The sequence below is a fragment of the Coturnix japonica genome, chromosome 1, assembly GCF_054131305.1.
Source record: "Coturnix japonica strain WE chromosome 1, WE-NBRP24, whole genome shotgun sequence".
Lineage (NCBI taxonomy): Eukaryota > Metazoa > Chordata > Aves > Galliformes > Phasianidae > Coturnix > Coturnix japonica.
Window position 1 is genome coordinate 156,818,564 of NC_140663.1, and position 23,365 is coordinate 156,841,928.

Sequence of the window (23,365 nt, forward strand, 5' to 3'; positions counted from 1 at the left end):
ATAATAGGGTATGCTAAATATTCTGACTAGTTCTAATTAAGTATATGAGCCTTTTGTGCTTCTCTAGTTTTGGTGGTTGGGGTGCCTGTGACAGAAAACTGTACCTGGCTGTTTAATTTCAGTTGTATGAATTCAATTGTGTGAAGGTGTTCAAGGCCAGGTTGGATGGGGCCTGGATCCCTGGGCAGCTTGAACGGATGCTGGATTATTGATTGGCATCCCTGCCTGGGGCTGGGGGGTTGAGATAGTTGATCTTAGAGGTCCCTTCCAAACTAAGCCGTTCTATGTTTTAAAACTTTGTATCTGAACAGAGTTATTATTTAGTTGTGTAGTGGTATTTATCTTTTTTTTCTCCCTCATCTTTCAGTACCCCAGGTGTGACCATAAAATATGATTCTTTGCCTGCTGCACCAAACTTCATAACTACTTATCTCACAACTTAGTCACCTGGCTTCAATTATAATGGTAAGTTATAATAATATATTAAGATAATTTATTTTCCGATCTTTTCACTGGAGTCTGCTAGCTCTGGCTGATGAAGATCAAGTGATTAACGTTTGATCTCCTTAAAAAAATTGGTCTTATTGCTCTTGAGTTCTGTCCTTTTTCTTTTTCATTTTCTTTTTTTCAGTTTTCCTTTGTAGCTCATCTTAGATGCTTAGTCATTGCTCAGAACATTGTGGGAGAATCACATAAAGATAGCAATGTGTTGTCAGTCGTGTGTGACATTAGACAATTGAGTGCAAAGTGCAAGTCCTTTTTCTGCTCTACCTTTTTTAATGCTTTTCTATTTGCAGTTACTCATTTTGTCGTGGATTTTATCTGCTGTCAAGCAGGTTAGAAGCATAGAATCATTAAAGTTAGAAGACACCTCTAGGATCATCTAGTTCAATCATACACCTACCAAATACATACACTTATGTATTGCCTGCTAAACCATGTCCCTAAGTACCACATCTACATGCTTTTGAACACCTCCAGGGACAGTGACGCAGCCACTTACCTGGGCAGCCTGTTCCTGTGCCTCTTTCAAAGAAGATAATGCAGTCTGAACCTCGCTAGTGTAACTTAAGGCAATTTCTTCCTGTCCTATTGCTTCTACTTGAGAGAAGAGGCTGACCTCCACCACATTACTACCTCCTTTTAGGTAGTAGAGAGCAATAAGGTCTCCCTTGTGCCTCCTCCAGCCTGAGCAATCCCAGTTCCCTCAGCTAATCCCTGTAATATTTGTGCTCCAGATCTTACACAAGCCAGGATGTTGTTGGCCTTCTTGGCCACCTGGGTACACTGGCAGGCTCATAGTTCAGGCAGGCACTGATCAACACTCCCAGATTCCTCCATATTTAATACTGTGTCATAAGAAACTTCCCATATTTTTTTGTGTACAGGAATAATGTTCTGAGTGCAGGATCTATGTTCCCTTCTTGTAGAAGAACTACCATTCTTTGGAATTAGTATCTGAATGTTAAATGTTTTCTGCGTGGGCTGTGCTGCTCAGGAAGACTTTGGCTTAATATTGAGTTAGCAGCCAGCTTAAAGGAGTACAGATTTTCTACTCTTTGTGATTGTTTTTATTAATATTTATAATTACCTTTCTGAGGTATAATTTCTGTTTCCACTTTTAACTCTTGTTCTTTGTAATGTAGCCAGAACTTTACAAATGTAGACACTGGGTAAGTGGTATTAATTGTTGTTAATGTACTTACTTGAGGTTTCATTTACAAAGTTTGTTGGGGGCCAAAGAATCTTTGATACCATATTCTATTAATTCATATCAGTAGTAATTGAGGGTTTTTTATGGTGACTTTTATGTACAAAGTTGTTCAAACAGTTAACATGCTTTCTAAAGAAGTGTCTTTATAATCTTGCAGCAGCAAGCTTTAGAGCAGGCATTGGATCGTGCAGAGGTAAGCAATAATGACTTGCTGGAGCACAGTATATTGGGGTCACACTTAAAATATAAGAAATGCAATTGTGGAAGGTAGTGTGGGAAGACAGAGGGTGTGTTCATGTAAGTGTGTGTGTATAAATAATGACCCATACATCTCGCAGTGGATTTGCAATATTCTACAATTGCTAAGCCAGCTGTCTGTCTCTTATCCGTTGTACTGAGAACATCATCTAATGCAATGATTATAGACTTTGCAACAGTTTAGTTTTTCCCTTTTTAAAAGCAGCAAATCTGTGAGCAGTGAAATAAAAAGTTTTAAGATGGTGATTGTGGATAGCAGAAATATATGACAAAGTTGTGGTTAACAGTAGCCCAGTTGGAATGAAAGGACAAGTGCCCTTATATTCATGTTATTTCGTGTTGGTGTAATGGTTTCCTACACAGAATCACAGAATCACAGAATGACCCGGGTTGGAAGGGACCTCAAGGATCATGTAGTTCCAACCCCCCTGCCTGGCAGGGCCTCCAAACATACACCTTTACTAGATCAGGTTGCCCAGGGCCCCGTCCAACCTGGTCTTGAACACCTCCAAGGACGGGGCATCCACAACCTCCCTGGGCAGCCTGTTCCAGGGCCTAACCACTCTCCTAGTGAAGAACTTCCCCCTAACATCCAACCTAAATCTTCCCTCTTTTAACTTAAAACCATTTCCCCGTGTCCTGCTATTGTCAGCCCTTTCGAAGAGTTTAAGTAGTGCTCATGGCAATAATTTTCCCCATAGAAACACATTTTCACTGAAATACTGTTAATCTAAACTATTTTAAGAAATACTTTGGAGAAACATTTAAGCATTTGGATAGAGTTTGTTACAATACTAGTTGCATTTAATGAGATTGTTGTTTAATCTATATTCTTTTCTAATTAAAATCTAACATGAATGCAAGAGACCAGGGTACAATTACATTTCTGTAAGTTGGCTATGTTGGAGAATGCATGATTTATAAACATTGTTGAGCCAGGACACATGAAATTGATTATCTTAGAAAGTTATCTTCAGTATGTTGCTGTGTTAACTTAAACAAATATTTATTACTGTAATTATAAAACATGGATGTAAAATTAAGTCTTGTGTGCAGCTTACACCATAGCTGTGTAATGCTGTATTTCTCTGCTAAAACTTGAGATGGCTTCTTGTTGAGAAACATAGCATATAGTAAATATCCTTTAGTACATTTTTAAACCATTTATTGTTAGTTTCTTACTGTACATTTAGAATAAAGCCCATTAATGACTAAAATCACTTGTTAACTAGAATTCTATTTCTATGTAGGATTTATACTATTTTATTTATTTTTCTCTTCCAGTATATCATTGAAAGTGCTCGTCAGAGACCTCCCAAAAGAAAATATTTATCCAGTGGAAGGTAGTGAAAGTTTCAGACTTAATATCTTTTAAATAGCATTTATTTGATTTTGTTTTGGTTACGATTTAAGGTGTTGTTCTTTTCTTTTTTTATTTCAGAAAATCTGTATTTCAAAAACTCTATGATTTATATATAGAAGAATGTGAAAAAGAGCCCGAGATAAAGGTAAGTGAAAATTTCTCAGCAGATTTCCATTGCTGTCTGAACTGGCAAGTTCGGAATAGAAGTTCAGAGTGGCAAGAAAAGCAGTTATAATAATGGTAAAATCAATTTTTGTGCAACAGTGATGTATTGTGGGGAAGACTAGAATATTAAAGTTAGTGTTTTAATTGTAGCCAAGAATGGGGAAGTAACAAGCATAGCATAGAGCCACTGTGTAAGTCTTGTTAGGCAGAAGTATTCAGTGTTTGTGTGCTCAGGGTGTTTTCAGGATGACAAGGGTGCCACTTTTCTGCAGGTGATGTCAGAGAGGGTTGGAAGTATTAGCTGATGTTTCTGCAGTATGACGTGGTTGTTTTGTGTCCGAGTTCTTGCATTATACTCTGAATGTTTGAGAAATTTAATCCACCTCAATCCACATCTTAAACATAAAAATGTTCCCATACATCTGAGCCTAACATCAGTCCAAAGCTAGCAACTGCAGTAGCCAGCTCAAAGGAGAAAGCTGATTCTGTGGTTACAGACATTTTCATCTTAGTGAGAGGTAACTGCCTGCTTATTGAAATTGCTGTACTTAAAATGCCAGTTTACTCTGATGGCTTGGAGAGGTTTTGTATTTTAAAATGTGCTTAGCATTCATCTGAAGAAGTTTAGCTCACAGATCACAGAATCACAGAATAACCCAGGTTGGAAGGGACCTCAAGGATCATGTAGTTCCAACCCCCCTGCCTGGCAGGGACACCAAACATACACCTTTACTAGATCAGGTTGCCCAGGGCCCCGTCCAACCTGGCCTTGAACACCTCCAAGGACGGGGCATCCACAGCCTCCCTGGGCAGCCTGTTCCAGCTCATATAGATGAAGTGCCAGGAAACTTCCCAGGTGTGTTTGCCCTCTACTCTTTCCTTTCAGTCTTTTCTCATATCCCTCAAAAACAAACAAAAACACCTGCTGAGCTGTAATTGGTTAGCAATTACTGAACAGAAAATAAAAACTGAAAGGTAAACCTAATGTCTTTCCCTGAATAAATTTAAGTCATAGTAAAGCGATTAACTCAATTTAAATACTTCTATAATTGAATCAACATTGTATATGTTACTTACAAGATGTAGTACAGTCATTTTCTTTGAATATATTCAAAACTGGGATGCCTCCTGTACAACCTGCTGTAGGCAACCTGCTTTAGCAGCGGGTTGGACTTGATGATCTCCACAAGTTCTTCCTTTAGGACTAGAGGGGATGGTGTCCATTTGCTCCAGGCAGATTCATGTTGGACAGTAGGAAAAATACCTTCTCTAGAGGAGTGGTCAGGCATTGGAATGGGCTGCACCAGGAGGTGGTGGAGTCACCACCCTTGGAGGTGTTCAAGAAACATTTAGATGTTGTACTGAGGGATGTGGTAAGTGGGGAAATGCTGTAATTCAGTATTTTAATCTGGGAAATGGACACTCTTTCAGAGTAGTAAATACTTTGTTGTTGGTATCAAACAGTGTAAATTGTATTTTATAAGTGCACACAGTAACATTACCAAAGAAAGGCATTGCCATAGATTTATCACATAGTAATTTTTAGCCTAGGGCCATTCTTGCTAACTGTGTTACCTGTGGACTGAAGATTGGTTTTTTTTCTTATTATTGAAATGAGTGATTAAAAAATATGTGTGCAAGTATGTAAAATAATACATAATGACTATAATCTACTGAATACATTCAAATTAAATTTAACTGAGCTTATTTAGATTAATGTCAAAGCATGTATCTTAATAGTATTCTGATTCTGGCAATTGTTTTTAATGCTACTAATTACTTGATAGTATTATGTTCATGAGCAATGTTTACTTTTAAAGCAGAAGCTGAGGCGAAATGTGAATTTACTTGAGAAGCTGGTTATGCAGGAGACGTTGTCATGTCTGGTAGTGAACCTCTATCCGGGAAATGAGGGTTATTCACTTATGCTCAGGGGAAAAAATGGTTCAGGTAATATTACTGCTATTTAATTTTTTAAACTATTCAGAACACTCTATAACTGTGTTTCTATTGCTTATATTTAACTGTTTTGCTTCTAACATTAAAAAACCCCTGTACTTCAAATCTTCTCTAATAGCATAGCATATATCAGTAGATAATGATCTTTCTGATAGCCTATCGCTCTCTTATTTCCCCATAGCTTCATAACTGTTCCCTTTTTCACTTATTTAAGTTTCCTCACTTCAGGTTCCTTCTCTTAAATAATTTGTTTCATTACCTCCTATATCTGCACCTGCTAAAAGTCATCTGCTTTCCATTTTGATTGCACCTTCATGACACCTGGTACTGTGGCATGCAGTAAAAACATGCAGTGTCCAGTGAGATATAAAGAAGCACTGTTTTCTAGCATAATAAGAATAAAATCATTCTCTGGGAACAGAAATGCATATAAAAATTAATATAGTGGAAAAAAAATGGTGATTTTGATAAGCTTCTACCCACCCTGCTTTTGATTTCACTTTGTTAAAGTCTGAATATGAAAGGCAAAAGATAAGCAGTGTTCTGTTTAAATTCAGATTCTGAGACCATTCGACTGCCTTATGAGGAAGGAGAGCTGCTTGAATATTTGGATGCAGAGGAGCTGCCACCTATTTTGGTTGATCTCTTAGAAAAATCTCAGGTTTGAAAGTTTTGTTTTCAAAAAATGAATTGCTTTGTACCTAGATAGACTTTGAAGTGTGAATGCTTCACATAGGTGATGCCAAAAAGAAGGTGTAAAGTGCTTGTGCATTTGAAGCTGATATACTGGATGCCTCAAATAATTTATTGATAACTAAAAAGAAAAAAAAAATAATAGCAATGAGGGAGAACAGGATAGAAGGTTTTGCTGTTATTTCGGCTGACAGGCAACTTAGACTCTGTGCTTAGCAAAACATTCTTTGTTCTTTATTGTAATGAAGTATTTGATATGAGAAGATCTTAAACCTATGTTGCTCACATGTGAAAGAAAACGTTTGAAGCTTTTATATGACATCTGTGGTAACATCCCTGATCTTGACAAAATTGGTATTTTTATCCGTAGTATCAGTAAATACCAAACAATAAGTAACATACTTATTGAGTCTGGGATTGAGTCACATAAACAAATATTTGGGTATTTACAGGGTTGTTCTTTGTTTTTACCAGGTTAATATTTTTCACTGTGGATGTGTCATAGCGGAAATACGTGACTATAGGCAGTCTGGTAACATGAAATCTCCAACATACCAAAGCAAGCACATTCTTTTGCGTCCTACAATGCAGGTAAGAAGCGTTTCATCCATCTCTCACTGTTACGGTAGGTACAGCTCTTACTGAACATATATTAGTAACTCACAAAGCTAACTATAATTATGCCTTTCTCATCAGACTTTAATTTGTGATGTTCATTCTATAACAAGTGACAACCACAAGTGGACACAGGTGAGTCAGCAGTTATGTTAATACTTTGCAGTGATGTGGTGAATAATCTTAGCTTAAAAAAATCTGATGAGCATAACTCACAAAATTTTGGATTTACTCAAACTGACAATGATGTGCATAGAGGTGCATGCTACATGCTCCTCGGAACTGCTGTATTAACTTGTTAATAGTACCTTCCCCTAAGATGTCACAGAAAATAGTAGGAATTGCTAATAGAATCAGATCTTATCTCTTGATAATACAGAATGGCATTATTGGAATTACTCTAACTGGTTTACCTTACTTCAGTAATCTTCAACATACGACTCTGGAGCAGTAATTATAGTCTTATAATACAATTCTCCCTCAGCAGCACATTGCTATTGATGTTATTACAGTAAAGAGAATCTTCAATAATTCTGATTGTATAGTTAAAGTTAGTTAAATGTTGAAAAGCAAGCAACCTCTCATTTGTTTTTCAGAGCCACAGTCTTGCTAAACTACATTTCAGATTGTATTCCAAAGTCCTATGCAGCCCAATGAGGCTGTGGATGCCCCTTCCCTGGAAGCATTCAAGGCCAGGCTGGATGGGGCTTTGAGTTTCCTGGTCTAGTGGAAGGTTGGAACCAGGTGACCTTAAAGGTGCCTTCCAACCCAAAACATTTTGTGATTCTGTAATCCTTATGTCACTGATTGCCAGTCAATCAAGATAAAATTCTTCATTACCACTACTGTGATATAAAAATAAAAACGGAAAGAAAAGAAGCCATGCTACAGTACAGTAAGTTCTCTTTTCCTGTTAGAAACTCCAACCAAAGCTCTGTAATTTTTAATGACTGCTAACATAAATATTGGGTATTTTCTCTCCTTGAGTATAGGTTGGTAATGACTTGATGTTAAAGTCTTCATTTTTACGTTTACTAATAGCTATGTGTATTACAGGAGGACAAACTCCTACTTGAGAGCCAACTTATTTTGGCTACAGCCGAGCCTCTGTGTCTTGATCCGTCAATAGCAGTGACCTGTACTACAAACAGACTCCTGTACAACAAGCAGAAAATGAATACTCGCCCCATGAAACGGTATTTTTTCATTGTGAAACATGTTAAGACTTTTTCAAGTTTTTATGGGTGTGTTCCAAAGAAAACCAAGATGTACTTTACTCAAAAACTTGGCCTTCTGTTATGCAGTGCTCAAATTAATGTCTACTTAAATATCTAGAGTGTAGAGAACAGTTGTGAAATTGGAGATGCATCCACCCTGTGGAACTAAAAAGTACTAATGATCGTTTCAACTTACGGAGCTATATTTAAAACATCCAGTGCTGCTGATTAAATGTAAATAGAGAGATCAGCCAGGTTGCTGTTAAAATTAGAGCATGATGGTCAATGAGTGTTCCATCAGAAGAGTACGCAGGTGTTAAATGAATGTCCAGGATAGCTGAATATGTGCTGAAGGATTGGGTGTGACATAAAGAATGAAGGGTAGTTCCTGTTCTTATAATTTTCTAGATTCACAAGTAGTACATGAATATTTTGGCAGAACTGAAATCTTTGATAGTATGCTAATCTTAAAGTATGGTACTTGTTTCGACAATTTCATTCCATGTTTCAAAACCAACACCATTTTTAGCATGAACAAAATACTGGTAATCTTAAGAATCAGAGATTGAGTTTGAATTATGCTGTATAATCACACAAATGAGTATTTCAAAAACTCTTCTCAATTAGCATTTCACTGCATGTTTTAGTGCTTGTACACTGACAGTGGGGAATTTCGCGTGATGGATTTACAGACTTATCTGTCATCTTTCCATAGGTGTTTCAAAAGGTACTCAAAGTCATCTCTGAACAGGCAGCAGGAAGTAGCTCACTACTCAACTCCACCTCAGCTCAGATTAGTTGACTATGTACAGAAGAAGAAGGAGAAGAAAGTAGCTCAGCAGTATGACCTCAAAATTTCTAAAGCTGGAAATGTGAGTGTTGTAAGACATAGCTGGGTGAACTTCTTTGCTATTAATTTTAAAGATTAGTGCACTAACACCACTTTGTTCATCTTCTAGTGTGTAGATATGTGGAAACAGAACCCTTGCTACTTGACTGCACCTTCTGAAGTGGATGTAAGTTTGGTTGTTACCTTTTGCAATTAGTGGCAATTGTATTCAGTTGTATTATATGAGGGGAAAAAGGAAGCGGCTAAATATTATCCAATCTCAAATAGCAGTAATTTAAAAATTGGCAGTTGAAGTGGAATTCTCCTTAGTTTAGGATAAAAACAAGCTACACTGGGATACGTTGCAACTGCAGTGTGATAGTTTGGATAAGATCAACAGTTCAAACTGATCTTTAATATTATTCATCTGTGGGACAGTCTTCAATTGTCTATTTGAAGTTGTCTTGATAATATATTAAACAAATTAGTAAAGTATTTTAGAAGGAGTTTCTTCTCAGCCTGGTAGAATTTTTCTTTGTAATGTATATGACAGGATGTAGAATTATCTGTTTAAAAAAAATTGAAAATGATATTGAAAATATTAATTGGAAATTCTTCTCATTAGTCTGTACGTATTCAGATCTCAAGGGCATGCCTATTCTTGGCTTTTGGCACTGCATGCTACTAGCATACAGAAGGGGTTGGTAGAGTAGCCAGTATTGTAGCTTTGTGGGCTTAGTAAGGATGGCAGTGCACATCACTTGTCCCATGATGCTATAGTCTTAAGCCACACTTTTGTTAAGTTTAACATAACAAGTGTGGTGTAACAATAAATGTAAGGATTTCCAGTTTAACTTTTCAGAATGCTGAATACAGAGGGTTGTACTCACTTTTTGAAGGCTTTAGTGTTATCCACTCCAAAAGAGGAAACTATGCTAGGCTGACATTAACTCAGGCCCAGTATGATCATTGGTTTGGTGTTATTTTTGTTTCTGGGCTTTTTTTCTATCTCCATTTTAAGGTGGAAAAATACGCCAAAGTGGAAAGTTCTATCAAGCCTGATGACTCGCAACCAACTGTTTGGCCAGCACACGTGAGTAATTTAGGTCTTTGGCCAAGCTCTTCTGTCCCTACTTAAAGTGTCCCTTATTTCAATAAAATCTAAATCAATGTAGGAATAATCTTCTCTCATCCAGTGTAATTAACCTTACATGTACTACACATGTTTGGAAACATTATTACAGAAGATGCAAATTTGGTGCAAATTGCATGATTTGATAAAGAAAGTTCATTTTAACATAATTAGTAGCAAATCAGTTCATTAATTCTTTCTAATTAAAAGCATCTATCAAATGTCTTTTCAGTCTCATAGCAGGAAAAAGTAAAACTTCCTTATAGAGCTTCACTTTCATCTCTGGCATTTTATTTAGAACTCTTTTTTTTGCACTGCTGCTGTTTTTATAATACTTTGTACATACATATACCCAGTCTTCTGTACAATATTGTACATCATTGCTTTAAGATTTGCAGTGTTATGGTATTTATTATTTTCCTCCTAAATGCTGTTTTAGCAAAAACATCCCTTCTCATAATTTGTTTATCTTTTATATTGCATAGGACTGGTTTATTTTACTGGCTCTCTTTTGCTACTGTTTTTGTAATATTTATTTGATCTTTTTTTTTTCCTGTCTTCTAGGAAGTAAAAGATGATTATGTGTTTGAATGTGAAGTTGGTAATCAGCTGCAAAAAACAAAGCTGACCATTTTTCAGTCTCTTGGCAATCCGTTATACTATGGTAAAATCCAGACACTCAAAGGTGATGATGAGAGTGACAGCTTATTAGTTCCACCACAGTAAGTTGTGCTCTTTTAATCTGTGCTATGATCCAACAAATGAGAGGCAACAAACACTACTTAACGTTTTCTGGCATGAGAGCATTTAGGATCTAAAAATCTGATTCAAGAGGTTTTTTTGTTTTGAATATTTCAGTTAATAAACCTCATTTAAAAAAATATGAGGAGGAAAAAAAAGCTTCTATTAACATCGTATGTTAAATGTTCTTTTTTAGTAAGTCTGAATGTTCTTGTGTGTTAAAGGTATGTTTTAAGAAAAATCCCCTGCTGAGAAAATCCTACTTCTCATGCTGCCAGACGTGGTTAGCGTGTGTTTCACAATGGTTATCACAGTTTTGATCATTGTGATGAAATCTGCCAGATGCTGTGAAAACATAAGACTTGGTGATAGGATGAGGCGAAATGGCTTTAAGTTGTGCCAGGGTAACTTAAGGTTGGATATCAGGAAAAACTTCTTTACAGAAAGGCTTGTTAAGGTTGGAACTGGCTCCCCAGGGAGGTGGTTGAGTCACCATCCCTGTTTTTGGATGTGGTGATCAGGGACATGATTTAGTGTAGAGTTGTTAGGGTAGTATGGTTAGATTGAGGTTGGACTTGATGATCTTTAAGGTCTTTTCCAACCTGAGCAAGTCTATGATTCTGTGATTACATTTACCTAATTAAGGCTAAACAAATGAAGGCAGTAAACATGAGCTCCCAAAGTTTAGTCCTCTTTGTAATACTGGTTTGAACCTGCTGTTGTTGGCTTCAGTTCTTAAAAAGGCTCTCAATTCTTAGTTCTTCTTGTTGTATGTGACACTACTTTGCATGGAGAAACCTGTGCAGCAGAGTAGGCAGGGAGCAGTTAGTCTGTGTAAGCTTCAGGTTAATTTAAAAAGAAGGATTTTTATCGTTGTCAGGTATATAATTCCTGTATACAGCTCTTTTTGTTAAAATCTAAGGTTCTTCTCTTTCTGTACTTAATACTGATCTACTTAGAACAACAGATCTAGTTTACAACTGTATGATAACAGTAGGAGTGAGGAGGAGGAGTTGTTTTTTTTCTTAAATTGAAACATTAACAGAGCTAAAAGGTAGTTTGCAAACCAGAAGCATTAAACTAAAGAAAAAAGCTTGATTTTGGAAAATGGTGGGAAACTGAAATTTGGACGTGTGAAATCAAATAATGGAAACCAAAGGTTGAATTCCTACAGATAGGTCTGGTTTTGACATACAGACAAAAGTGCTATATGGGTATTTCTGTATTTCCAGGTTGGTATGTTCATTTATTCTTTTCACAGAAGCAATGCTGTAGTAGTTACTTGCTTCCATTTCTTTTAAAGAAAAAAAGTTCCATATTCTACCTTTTACTTTGTGAGTAATTTGAAGGCCTCTGTATTAGACAACATATGTGTATTGTACCCATGGTTACAAAGCTAAGTTTTTATGTCAGGTACCAAATAATACCCAGTCCATCAAATGAGTGAAGTATCTCTTGTGTCTGAGAGTCTAAAAAGAGAATAGCATCGATATTCTTTCAGGGTTCATAATTATAAAAATCATACTCTTTTCATGCAGTTCAGCACTTAAAATGTTTCTTACCTTTTTGCATTTCAGATTCCTGATTGGTTCCAAGACTGATGCTGAAAGGTAAATTGCATGTACAACAGACATTGTGTATACAACCAGCTGACTTGATGCCAAATAATTAATTTCGTTCTTTCTTGCCATTATAACTGTTTATGTTGTATTTCTGGAAACGTGCAGAACAGATAAACAAAATAAGAATTAATTACTATGAGAATAAGCAGGAGATAGCCTGCAGTCCCCACATTTAATGAGTAAGGAAATATAGAGGAAAACAAGTGTGCAATATGGCTTGTCCCAATACCTAAATTCAAGCATGTTGTTCGTTGTTTGCATGGTTATTCTCAATCACTCAAGTAATGATAAAATTCTGAGAGCTCTAACAAAAATTTCCATGTCAGACAGTGTTCTGTCAGACTTGCCCTTCTGCCATCTGTCACACAGCAAGGAAATATAGTGGAATATCTATTAGAAGGATTAGCCTCTACTGCAATACCACCAACATCTGCCTCTGATGTCATTGGCCAACAACAGAAGTATTACTTTCAGAGCAGCCCTTGTAAAACATATATGATAGCTAATGTACAAATGTAACAAAACTTATTTTAATCTTAAATATTTTGTATAAAAACATTACAAAAAGAGCAACAAAACCAAAACTAGTGGGATATTTGTGAAAGTAATGCGTCAGTCTGGTCCAGTGTAAGCAGTTGCCATTCTTAGTGAGCTCTTAGGGTGTTCATCAGAGACCTTTGAAGTTTTCCTCTTCTTCATCCTTGAAAACAGTCGTTCTCAAATGTATGTACTGACAGAACGCAATGACATGAATAAGGCATGATTGTGAAGGGAGGGATGTGTTTCTTTGGTAAGGCAGGTCTTATAGAAGCTCACGCTTTAAATGGGAAATGGCTTTATCTGGGGAGCTGTAGTTGGCATTGGGGAAAAGAGAGGTTAAAAATTAAAAAGAAAAAATTAACTTCAAAGAAAAAGAACAGAACCCAGAAATCTATGTCTCCATGTGCGTATCTTTTACACAGATGTATATTTGAAGTCCCTGTTATGCATAGTTATATGCTTATGTATCATTTTATTTTATATTATTTTCAAATTATTAATCTTTCAAAATGTTTTTATGTACTTGTTTGTTTCAGGGTGGTGAACCAATATCACGAGTTGGTAAAAAGCGAAGCTAAATGTCCTGTGAAAATGTTTCATAATTCAGGTGGATCAATCAGTCTTAGTCATCTTTCCCCAGGGAAGGAAATGGAAGTGAGTTTATTGAGCTGTATATTTTTTATTTGCACTTGATTATTGAATTATTATAATTCTCATCGTTCACATTTATAAGTAAAATAATGTAAAAATTCAAACTGAATTAATCCTAAACACATTGTCATCATCATTTATGGTGAATATATTGAGAAAGTTAGAGGAAAGCACTTTCAATTTTACTATTCAGTAGTTGTGTGTTTCAGCCATGACTTCTTTTACAGTAATCTATATTAGAGATAGCTCCAGTGGTTTGATATGGCATTTTTCTCTATTCAGATTAACCTTTCTCAGATTAGTATAGTACAGTGCACCTGTATGCTGCGTAATATGCATCAGTAAACGTAAAAGCAGATATAGTCACTAAACGTTTCTTTTACCTTTAAAACTTACTTTCCTCTTAATTTGAAGAGAATAATTTTCAAATAAAACTGTAGGCGCATATGTTCATATGTATGCATCTGTTAGAAATTTCCTACATTCCTAAGTTTTCATGCTTGTTGACATTGCTCTGTGCCTTACTTACTTATGCTTCCTTTCCTGGTGAGATTCAGTAGTGTAGTGGTCAGCTGTATTTAAGATGACCTCTCCAGCTAGTAAATGAATTTGTGTCCATTGTGGCTTTTTGCGTTGCTACATCTTTCTACTCCTCTAAAGTTCCACAACCGTGCTCGGAGAGTTCTTTGTGTCAGCCAGACGAGCTGCAGCACTTATAGAAAAGAATGAGTGTGTGTTAGTGTGTGTGTACACATCTACGTGTAATTGTGTATGTGTACACATCTACACTCAACTCACACATTGTAAAGTCACAGTGTAACATAGGTTGGAAGAGTCTTTCCAAAAGCCATCTTGTCCAGATGCAAAAGCCCCCACTGAAGGGTGGACCAAAGTTACTTAGTTTTCTTTATTTAGTGATCTGTTTTATTTTGAATGGGGCTTTAGTCTTTATTTTCAGAATGGAGAAAGGAGTCTTTAATAATAGAAAAGAAACTAATGCTCGCAGTTTTCCTCAAAATACTTTTTGTTAGAAAGCAATTAGAAATAGGGAGATGTCTCTTTTTGCTGCAAGTCTGTGGAAGCTCAGCTTTCCAGAGGAGTTAATTCTGCATAGTATTGGATGCTCTGGTGCTAATCTAAGTTAGACCTCCAGCACTGAAATATTCTGTTTCCTTTACTCTGAGCTTGATTTTCTAGTTTCAGATTGTTTGTGGATAGTAGTCTTGTTCAGATACCCTTTTTAATTATTGGTACATGCACTGTATTTAGTCTATATATGTGAATGTGTTTCACTGAGTCTTTTGATGATGTCAGCTATTGAAAGTATGGATTTAGGTTCTGTTGTGGGTGACTAGGAACTATATATTTGATTTGATGAAGTTGAATTGCTTTTAAACACCTTGATAAGCATGTTAACAGAGAAAAAACAAAACCCAGCACATTTAATATAAACAGGTTAGGGAAATTCTGATCCCACTGCAGTCAGTGAGACAATGTGTTGATTTGTACGCATTCAGGATTTTCCTGAATGTGCTGAGATCACTGTTCCTAGGAACAGAGATCCTTATTGATTGGAATAGCGAATGTTTAGAGTTGGTGAATGAATGAAATAACACAAGTTTTTAAGTAAGAGTAAACCATCTTTATATTTAAGTGCATCTGTCACTTGTGTTTGTAAAAAGCTCCAAAGACTTCAGATTTGAGAAAAACAAAGTCCTTAATATTTTTTTTCTCAGTTTAATTTTTGCTGGAAGCATAGAGTATCTTTTTGATGGTAAGCTCTTTATGTAAAAAGGGCTTTTTGTAGCTTATTTTCTGAACAAATACAATCCTGAAATGTTTCAAAGATATTCTGTCTTCATTTTGAGACTTCTGTTATCCGTTAACTGACTTATGTTATCTGTCAAATATATGGAAGCTCACATTATCGCTCTGGTAGTGTTAATTTCTCTTTCCTTCCTAGCAGCCCGAAAGTATATCAGGCTCTGTTCAGTCTTCAGTGTTGGGAAAAGGTGTAAAACACCGACCTCCTCCCATCAAATTACCTTCAAGTTCAGGAAGTAGCTCTTCAGGTAATTATTCATCTACTTGAGCATTTCCTTTCTATGTGTTCTGCTTATCATAAAGTCATAGAATCACAAAGTTGGAAAGGACCTACAAGATCATCTGGTCCAACCGTCCTCCCATCACCATTGCTACCACAAGCAGTAAACCAGATCTCATAGCTCCTCATCCAGATGCCTCTTGAAGATTGCCTGCCAGAGATGGTGACTCCACCACCTCCCTGAGCAGCCATTCCAGTGCCTGACCACCCTCTGAGAGAAAAAAATTCCGTCTTAGGTCCAGTCTAAACCTCCACTGATACAACTTGTGGCCATTTCCTTGGGTCCTGTTTATTGTCTGGGAGAAGAGGCTAAACCCCTTCTCATCACAGCCTCCCTTCAGGAAGTTGTAGAGTGCAATGAGGTCTCCCCTGAGCCTTCTCCAGATTAAACAATCCCAGCTCCCTCAGCTGCACCTCATAAGACTTGTGCTGCAGACCCCTCACAAGTTTCATTGCCCTTCTCTGGACATGTTCCAGGGCCTCGATGTCTTTTTTGTAGTGAGGAGCCCAAAACTGAATGCAGTAGTTGAGGTGCGGCCTCACCAGTGCTTAGTACAGAGGGATGATCACCTCTCTTCACCTGCTGGCCACACTATTTTTTATACAGGCCAGGATGCCATTGGCCTTCTTGGCCACTTGGGCACACTGTCGGCTCATGTTCAGCCCAGCATCAACCAACACCCCCAGGTCCCTTTCCTCGTCACAGTCATCCAGCCACTCATCCCCAAGCCTGTAGTGCTGCATGGGGTTATTGTGGCCAAAGTGCAGGACCCAGCACTTGGCCTTGTTGAACCACATCCCATTCAGCCCAGCAATCCAGCTTATCCAGATCTCTCTGAAGGGCATCCCTACCCTCTGGCAGATCAGTACCACCTCCCAGCTTGGTGCCATCTGCAAACTTACTGAGGGTACACTCAATCCCCTCATCTGGGTCATCAATTAAGACATTAAACAAGATGGGCCACAGTACCAACCCCTGAGGGACACCATTTGTAATGGGTCGCCAGCTGGACTTAACACCATTAACCACTACCTGGTGGGCATGACATTCTAGCCAGTAGTGATATGCTGTCCCTTTAGTAAGGTTTTGTATTTTAAAAGTCAATATCTTCTCTGTGAAAAGAGGTTTTTACGTACCACTTTGTTAATTTCTGCTTGTAACATTCTACAGACACGTATCCTAAAAGATATTTGAGTTATCTTGTACTTGTAGAACAACAAGATGTTTTAATTCTGTTTGTTTGTTTTCAGGTAATATCTTTAGTCCACAGCAGTCAAGTGGCCATCTAAAATCCCCAACTCCGCCACCTCCTCCACCTTCTTCTAAGCCACCTGGTCTTTCTCGGAAACAATCTATGGATCTTAACCAAGTTAGCATGCTCTCTCCAGCTGCCATGTCTCCTGCGAGCTCTTCACAAAGTGAGTCACGACCTAAATTCTCCATTAAATCTTAGGCTTTTGCATAAATGCTTCCTGAGATAAAACTTCTTAACCTGTGGAATGATGAAAGTTAAGTGTACAGTGTACCCTAAATTGTATAAGTTATGCAGCCTTAGGCAGGTCTCTTGTTCACTGTATGTATTTTTATGTTTATTGTAACTGTGTTCGTTTTTTCTGTATATATGTATGCACCCTTCGTGTATACGTTTTAATACCTTTTATGCAATTAGTATGATCTCCTCTTCTATGAAAGGCTGGTAGATGATGTGATAAGATGAAGTTCCATAGTGTAGATTTCTCCTCCAGTGTAAAAACAGTATGTTAGATCAGTTTGCCTTGACATAACTGAAGCATCTGATTTTTTTTTAAATGTTATAGGAGCTGATGCAGTTGTATCTCTATGTATGTATATAATCTGATCAGTCCCAAGGTGGTGATACAATAAACTATAAGCTGATTTTTTAAAACACTCCTACACTGTTTTACAAATCATTGCTGATTGCAAGTGTGGTGGTGATGCTGATGATGATAGCACCGTATCCTCAGGTGTTAAAATGTAAATTTCAATAATAAATGACATCCTAGCTTAATTATTTTCATTAACACTGACAGGATCGTTGTAATCGTAGCTACAGACCAAACACCATTTCTAAAAGATGTATGTGTCGTGAGGCATTCTGTGAAAAGATCTGTACAAAGAAACCATAGCTGCAGTTTCAGTTTTAATGAATAACCATGTACTGCACATTCCAGTATCCTGCACAGTGGTATAATATGCATTTTTTTTCATTAAATAATTTAAAATCTCTGTAGCTCATAAGGTGTAACTTTTCTGCCGCCTTGTTTTGCACAAAGAAAAACTAGAAAACTTAGACGAGTTTTCTCCTACCAGATTTACTCAGTGCTTATTTTAGTGCTATGGATTGTAAATCTATTGGTATGGATCTAGTGGTATGGACTGTAGATCTACCACTTGCAGTTGTTACCTTAAGAAGTAAGGCCCTGATCACAACAGCTGGACGTTCACACTTCTTTCCTTTCTTTCTGCAGGACATGAAAGCCTTTTTTCTTTTCTTTTTTCTTTTTGAGAGAGAGAGAAAGAGAAAAACACTGAGCTTTTTGGTTGTTTCTTTTTTGTTTCATTTTCCTGTTGATAAACCGTGCTAACGGCATCCACAACAAATATTCCTATGTGCAAACTACATTTATGTAAAGGCACTGAACAGTACCCCGTAAAGATGCAGTATTATCATCCGGTTCTTATTTTAAAAGAAGCTGTTCGTTTTATTTGATCAGAAGGTGGCAAATGGGAGTTCAGCTGTCTGATGAAATTCAGAGTGACCCCCGTGATGATTTAGTGGCAGTATCTGTTCTTTGTTGAATCTGTTGTTTTCCATGGTACGTTCTTAACATGGTGCTATTGTGCAGGCAGCGCATATAGACTGTGTGTTTAACATCTAAGGACAGAAACATTAATTAGCTTAAACTGATCACTAAGAAATTGTTTCGGTTTGGCTCAGGTATTTCTAAATAGAGTTATGACTTAATGTATGATAAATTATAGGAGGTTCTTAATGTAGGATACAAAACGGTGTTTGGCTTAAAGGACGGAGAATGGGCTTTCTGTGTGATTATACTGCATCCTTAACACTGAGTGCGTGCTGCAACACTCGTGTCATGTAGAAATTAACACTTGCCATTTAAAAAAGTGGGACAAATTTCAGTGCTAAATAAGATTCCATTAACCTTATTATACAGAAAGAACGGGCCTTTTATAACGAACTAGCACTTTTTATTTTTCTCAATGAGCAGGGTCTGGAACTCCTAAACCATCTACTCCTACTCCAACCAACACCCCTTCATCGACCCCACACCCTTCTGATGCTCAGAGCTCAACTCCTATTACCCCTTCCGCCACCCCTACTCCCCAAGAATCAGGCTTCACCCCTCAGCCCACTTTGTTAACCCCGTTTGCTCAGCAGCAGATGTCTCTGAGCCAGGCACTGCCTGTAATGACCATTCCTCTTTCCACCATGGTAACATCCATTACTACAGGAACAACCTCCACCCAGGTCATGGCAAACCCTGCAGGACTTAACTTCATCAATGTAGTGGGCTCTGTGTGGTAAGTTCTTTGTTACGACCATTTCCTAATTTATCTGGTGTGGGTTGGTTGGTGGTGGATTGGGATGGTTTTTTTTTCTCTTTCTTTTATGTTTGGTTTTGGTTCTTTTGCACAAAGCTGTTCAGCGTCCACTAGGACAGGAATTCCTCAATATCTGCAGTACAAAAAGATCATTCACTTTGTAATTATGAAGTGAAAACCCAATGGAAACTATTCATATTTCTGAAATTTAAGGCCTTTACTGTCAAAAATACTGAAAGAATTCAATGAAGAATTCAAAATTGATTCAAAAGAATCAATGAAAAATTGAAGAAAATTTTACTTTCAGCTTTTCCAGATGTATGAAAAGCGTGTAAAACTTAAGAAAAGAGCAAATACATTTTCTGACATTTTAATCAAACACTGAGGTTAAAAGTCTTTAGATCTGTAAAGCCCATTTTGTGGTTTTAACAAATAACGGTGCTGCTGAGAGGAGCTTATGTGGTATAAAGTGAGCTCCTTATAGACTGAATGAAAATACCACGGTCAGTATAGGATGGACAGTGTAAGATACACAATGCTCTTCAAGGCAGGTACTAGGCACTGGAGTTGCTCATCTGAGGTGTTGGCAGTTGATCACTGCTGATCAGCTGAAGAGACTTCATTATGGTGCTAGAGGAAAACATGAGCTGTTTGCTGGAATATGGATTTACACGTTTGTTAGACCCTAGCCATAATGATTTCTTTTATGCTGCCTCGATGCTTCATCCAGAATCTTATTTCCAGCAAACAATTGAATTACTTTCCACAAGACAGAGGGCAAAACCTCAGTTGCTCGAATTTGATTGTACCGCTTGGATTTGATGTGTTGTCTTTCCTCTTCTACAGTGGAGCGCAGACATTGATGAGTGGTTCAAACCCTATGTTGGGGTGCAACACTGGTGCCATAGCCCCTGCAGGTATAAATCTGAGTGGCATTTTACCACCAGGAGGTCTGGTACCAAGTGCACTGCCCGCTACAATGCAGTCTGCCTCTCAAGCAGGTTAGTGTGAATAACTTGAAAAGCCACCTTTCAGAGAGGGACAGTGTGAAAATATCTTGTGAGACCAGTGGGCCAAACTGGCTGTTTGTGAATGGATGGTTATATGATAACTTGAGCTTTGGAACAACATAAATAGTTTTCACATTCTGAGTGGAGGCAGATGACAGATTATTTGACTATTAGAAACGAGGCTGGGGAAATGTACTCTACATCCAGATTACACGTGGTATGCCCAGCAGGATGTTCCAGGTCATACCCAAATTCAGTTATGACTTTGATAATAACTGTGTGGAAATAGACATGACTGAATAGAAAGAGGCCTCCCTTTTCAAATGTGCAGTGTATTCTATTCTATTCTATCTGTCTACTTCATTCTAGATGGACAATGCCATTTTGTTTCTTATCACTTTCAAACATGACTATACAAATAAATCAGGCTGCTTCAACATTTATTAAAACAGTATTTAGTGTTATTTTCCAAAAAATAAAACTAAGACAAAGAACCCTGAAGTATGATTATTGAATCGAGAGGACAGAAGGCACATCAAAATACACATCTCTTACACTGACAATGTCAGATCTGCCTTAACTCATACTGAGCTGTCTGTATCTAATTTATCCATAAATACCTTTGCTGATGAAAGATCCCAGTCCTCCCCACTATCTGTTTAGAGTAGTTTGTTATCTTTATAAAATGTTTTCTTCTAATCACAGCTCCTCTCCTTAATTGCAAGTGAAATTACTTTTTCTCCTGCTCCATGCAGACGTGGAATATAGTTGTTGCCCATTTCTCTTTACCTTCTGTCAGAAACGTGCTGTTGTGTCCCACATTTGTCTTGTCTTTCTGCTAGGTTGTATTTTTCAGACCTTTCATAATCCTGTCACTCTTTTCTAGACTGTCCAATTTGCTCACATCCTTAAAATGTGATACCCAAAACTGGACATAAGCTTGAGCTTGGCTGGTTTACCACTGTGGAGCACAGCAGAATAAACTGCATCTCATCTCTTCCACAGCATTCCTGTTAACATTTCCCCAAGTGAGGTCTGCCTGTTTTTATTTGCATTTTTTGTTGCAATGGCATTGCATTAACCTACGATTGGATGTAGTGGCTTAGGCCAAAAATCCACTCTGTCTCTGACGGTGGGCATTAAAGGATGCTTAGAGAAGAGTTTAAGGTGAAGCAGATGTAAAGCAATACATCCTTTTGTATGTATTGCTATGTATCCTCTGTGACTGTACATCTGGCAGTCTCCAGCTTTAGGGCTTTCTCAGCTGCAGACTGCTTAATAACCAATGGCAGATTTAATTCTGGGAACTTATTTGATTGGTTTTTGAAACCCGTTTGTATATTTGTTACCTGCAGTGTTTTGGGACAGGTTTATAAATGTAAATTGTGTGAAGAAGTTCTTTTCTTCTCTGTGTTCTGTAATTTGTGATACGGATTATTCAGATATACCTGTACCTTCCGTAATGTCTCATTTCTTTGTCTATAGATGCAAAGCTGGTTACTCAGTTTTGTACTTGTTCGTTTGTCCTTTTGAATTCAACGTCACTGATTTTGGACTTTATTTTCCAACTCATTAGGATCACTTCTAATTCCAATCCTGTCCTTTTAGGCATCGTCAACCCTTGCCAGTTTTGTCACAGATTTTTACACTCTACACTGTCATTCGCGTAACAAATGACAGCAGTGAGGTTATCTAAGTCCATGGCAGACCTCAGTGGGGATTCTGTTTGACAGCTACTCAGTTTGGTACCCACCTCACAAATAAACTACTCTTAAACCTTTTTAGCTTGAAAGAGTTCCATGCGGAATTATGTCAAAGGCCCTACAAGTCAGATGAATCTTCTCAGGGGCATTTGGAAGGGAGGACAGCTGCTAAGGTTTTAATCGGTGTTGTATGGTTTTAATGATTGAGAACCAATGGACTTGCTAATTCATTCAGTTCTTGGCCATTAATTTATAGAGCAAACAATAAAATGCTCCAAAGCCAGAAGGAGAATCGCTAAGAAAGAACTGCTGTATTATTCACCACATTCATCTTTGTCCTGTAAGCATACACAAGTTGCAGGTTACGGTGTACAATAATAACTGGGAACATTTCAACTTAATGGAAAATGTAGCATTCATGTTTAAATACAAAACTTAAGCCAGTTTTCCAGCTTCCAAATGTTTACAGATAATCCCAGTGGAAGGGTGTATTGATTGCAATACACGTATATAAGTAAGTGAAGACTTCCTACTAATAAAAAGATGTTTTCTTTAACAGGCAGCCCTTTTGGTTTGAAAAATGCATCAAATCTTCGGCCCTTAAATCTCCTACAGGTAATTGATACACATGGACACATCATTTCTTACATTTCTATAGAGTCGTGCTTAGTGCTGTATACTCTGTTTAGCCTACACGAATCTCTGAAGCCAGTTGATTGGATAACGCATGTACTGCAACTGTGAGTTGTTTTTGTTTTAAGACGTTCAAAATGGGAGGGTAAAGTTACTTCCATAGAGATGTCAGGAGGAAATGATGTTCTCAACTCACAACAAAGCAGCTAGTTTTCAGTATCAATGTAGAAACGCTGACATTTGAATTATCACAGTATCACAGTCTTGTGCGGGTTGGAAGGGACCTTAGAGATCATCGAGTCCAACCCCCTGGGATTCGAGCCTCTGTGTAGCAGAGCGGCACTTCTACCACTTGCGCCACAGGGGGGATTCAAACCTGGGCCTCCGGTGTTGCAATGTGGCATTCCTACCACTGCGCCACCGGAGGCGCCAATTCAAGAGGTTAATCCAAAAATACTGTGTTCGAGTTCTTATTGCAAATGATTTTTTTCTTTAATGTTATGTTTACATGAGAAGCAAAAACCAGTATAGTAATATCAATCAGGGTTATGCATATAAGGCCTAAAAGTGGACCTGAACATGCACAGGTAGGTGTAGTGTTGAATTTAAAGCGCTGCTGGCAATGAAAGTAAGATTTGATGTGGAATAGGCTGTTTGAAAGGTCTTCAAATATTTTGTTTTCTTTAATCGTACATACAGATAGAAACATGAGCGAGAGTCTGAACTCCATTTCTGGGCAGAACAGGGTGTAATTTTTGGATATTCAGATTACTGCAGGGGTGCAGCATCAAAATGCCACAAGGGCTGAATGTGGCTCTGGGCAGCCTGGT

At 37.7% G+C, this 23,365-nt stretch overlaps 1 protein-coding gene across 36 annotated transcripts in view; it reads left to right on the forward strand.

Moving 5' to 3' along the window:
* SUPT20H (SPT20 homolog, SAGA complex component) overlaps window positions 1–23,365 on the forward strand; it is a 28,753-nt gene that overhangs the window by 1,918 nt on the left and 3,470 nt on the right. For 3 of the 36 annotated variants that reach the window (XM_085554770.1, XM_015851932.2, XM_015851937.2), the window contains exons 2-21: window positions 368–465; window positions 1,872–1,907; window positions 3,257–3,315; window positions 3,414–3,480; window positions 5,321–5,450; window positions 6,017–6,120; window positions 6,627–6,743; window positions 6,849–6,902; window positions 7,824–7,963; window positions 8,700–8,856; window positions 8,944–9,000; window positions 9,835–9,906; window positions 10,510–10,667; window positions 12,264–12,296; window positions 13,385–13,502; window positions 15,463–15,571; window positions 16,855–17,022; window positions 18,856–19,168; window positions 20,036–20,190; window positions 22,462–22,517. In XM_085554770.1, the coding sequence (XP_085410896.1) occupies window positions 463–465; window positions 1,872–1,907; window positions 3,257–3,315; window positions 3,414–3,480; window positions 5,321–5,450; window positions 6,017–6,120; window positions 6,627–6,743; window positions 6,849–6,902; window positions 7,824–7,963; window positions 8,700–8,856; window positions 8,944–9,000; window positions 9,835–9,906; window positions 10,510–10,667; window positions 12,264–12,296; window positions 13,385–13,502; window positions 15,463–15,571; window positions 16,855–17,022; window positions 18,856–19,168; window positions 20,036–20,190; window positions 22,462–22,517 (2,106 nt within the window). In that variant the 5' untranslated portion in view covers window positions 368–462. Of the gene's footprint in view, window positions 1–367; window positions 466–1,871; window positions 1,908–3,256; window positions 3,316–3,413; window positions 3,481–5,320; window positions 5,451–6,016; window positions 6,121–6,626; window positions 6,744–6,848; window positions 6,903–7,533; window positions 7,663–7,823; window positions 7,964–8,699; window positions 8,857–8,943; window positions 9,001–9,834; window positions 9,907–10,509; window positions 10,668–12,263; window positions 12,297–13,384; window positions 13,503–15,462; window positions 15,572–16,854; window positions 17,852–18,855; window positions 19,169–20,035; window positions 20,191–22,461; window positions 22,518–23,365 lie in introns of those variants that run through there. The other 33 variants (XM_085554883.1, XM_015851941.3, XM_015851944.3 and 30 more) reach the window with 19 other exon arrangements.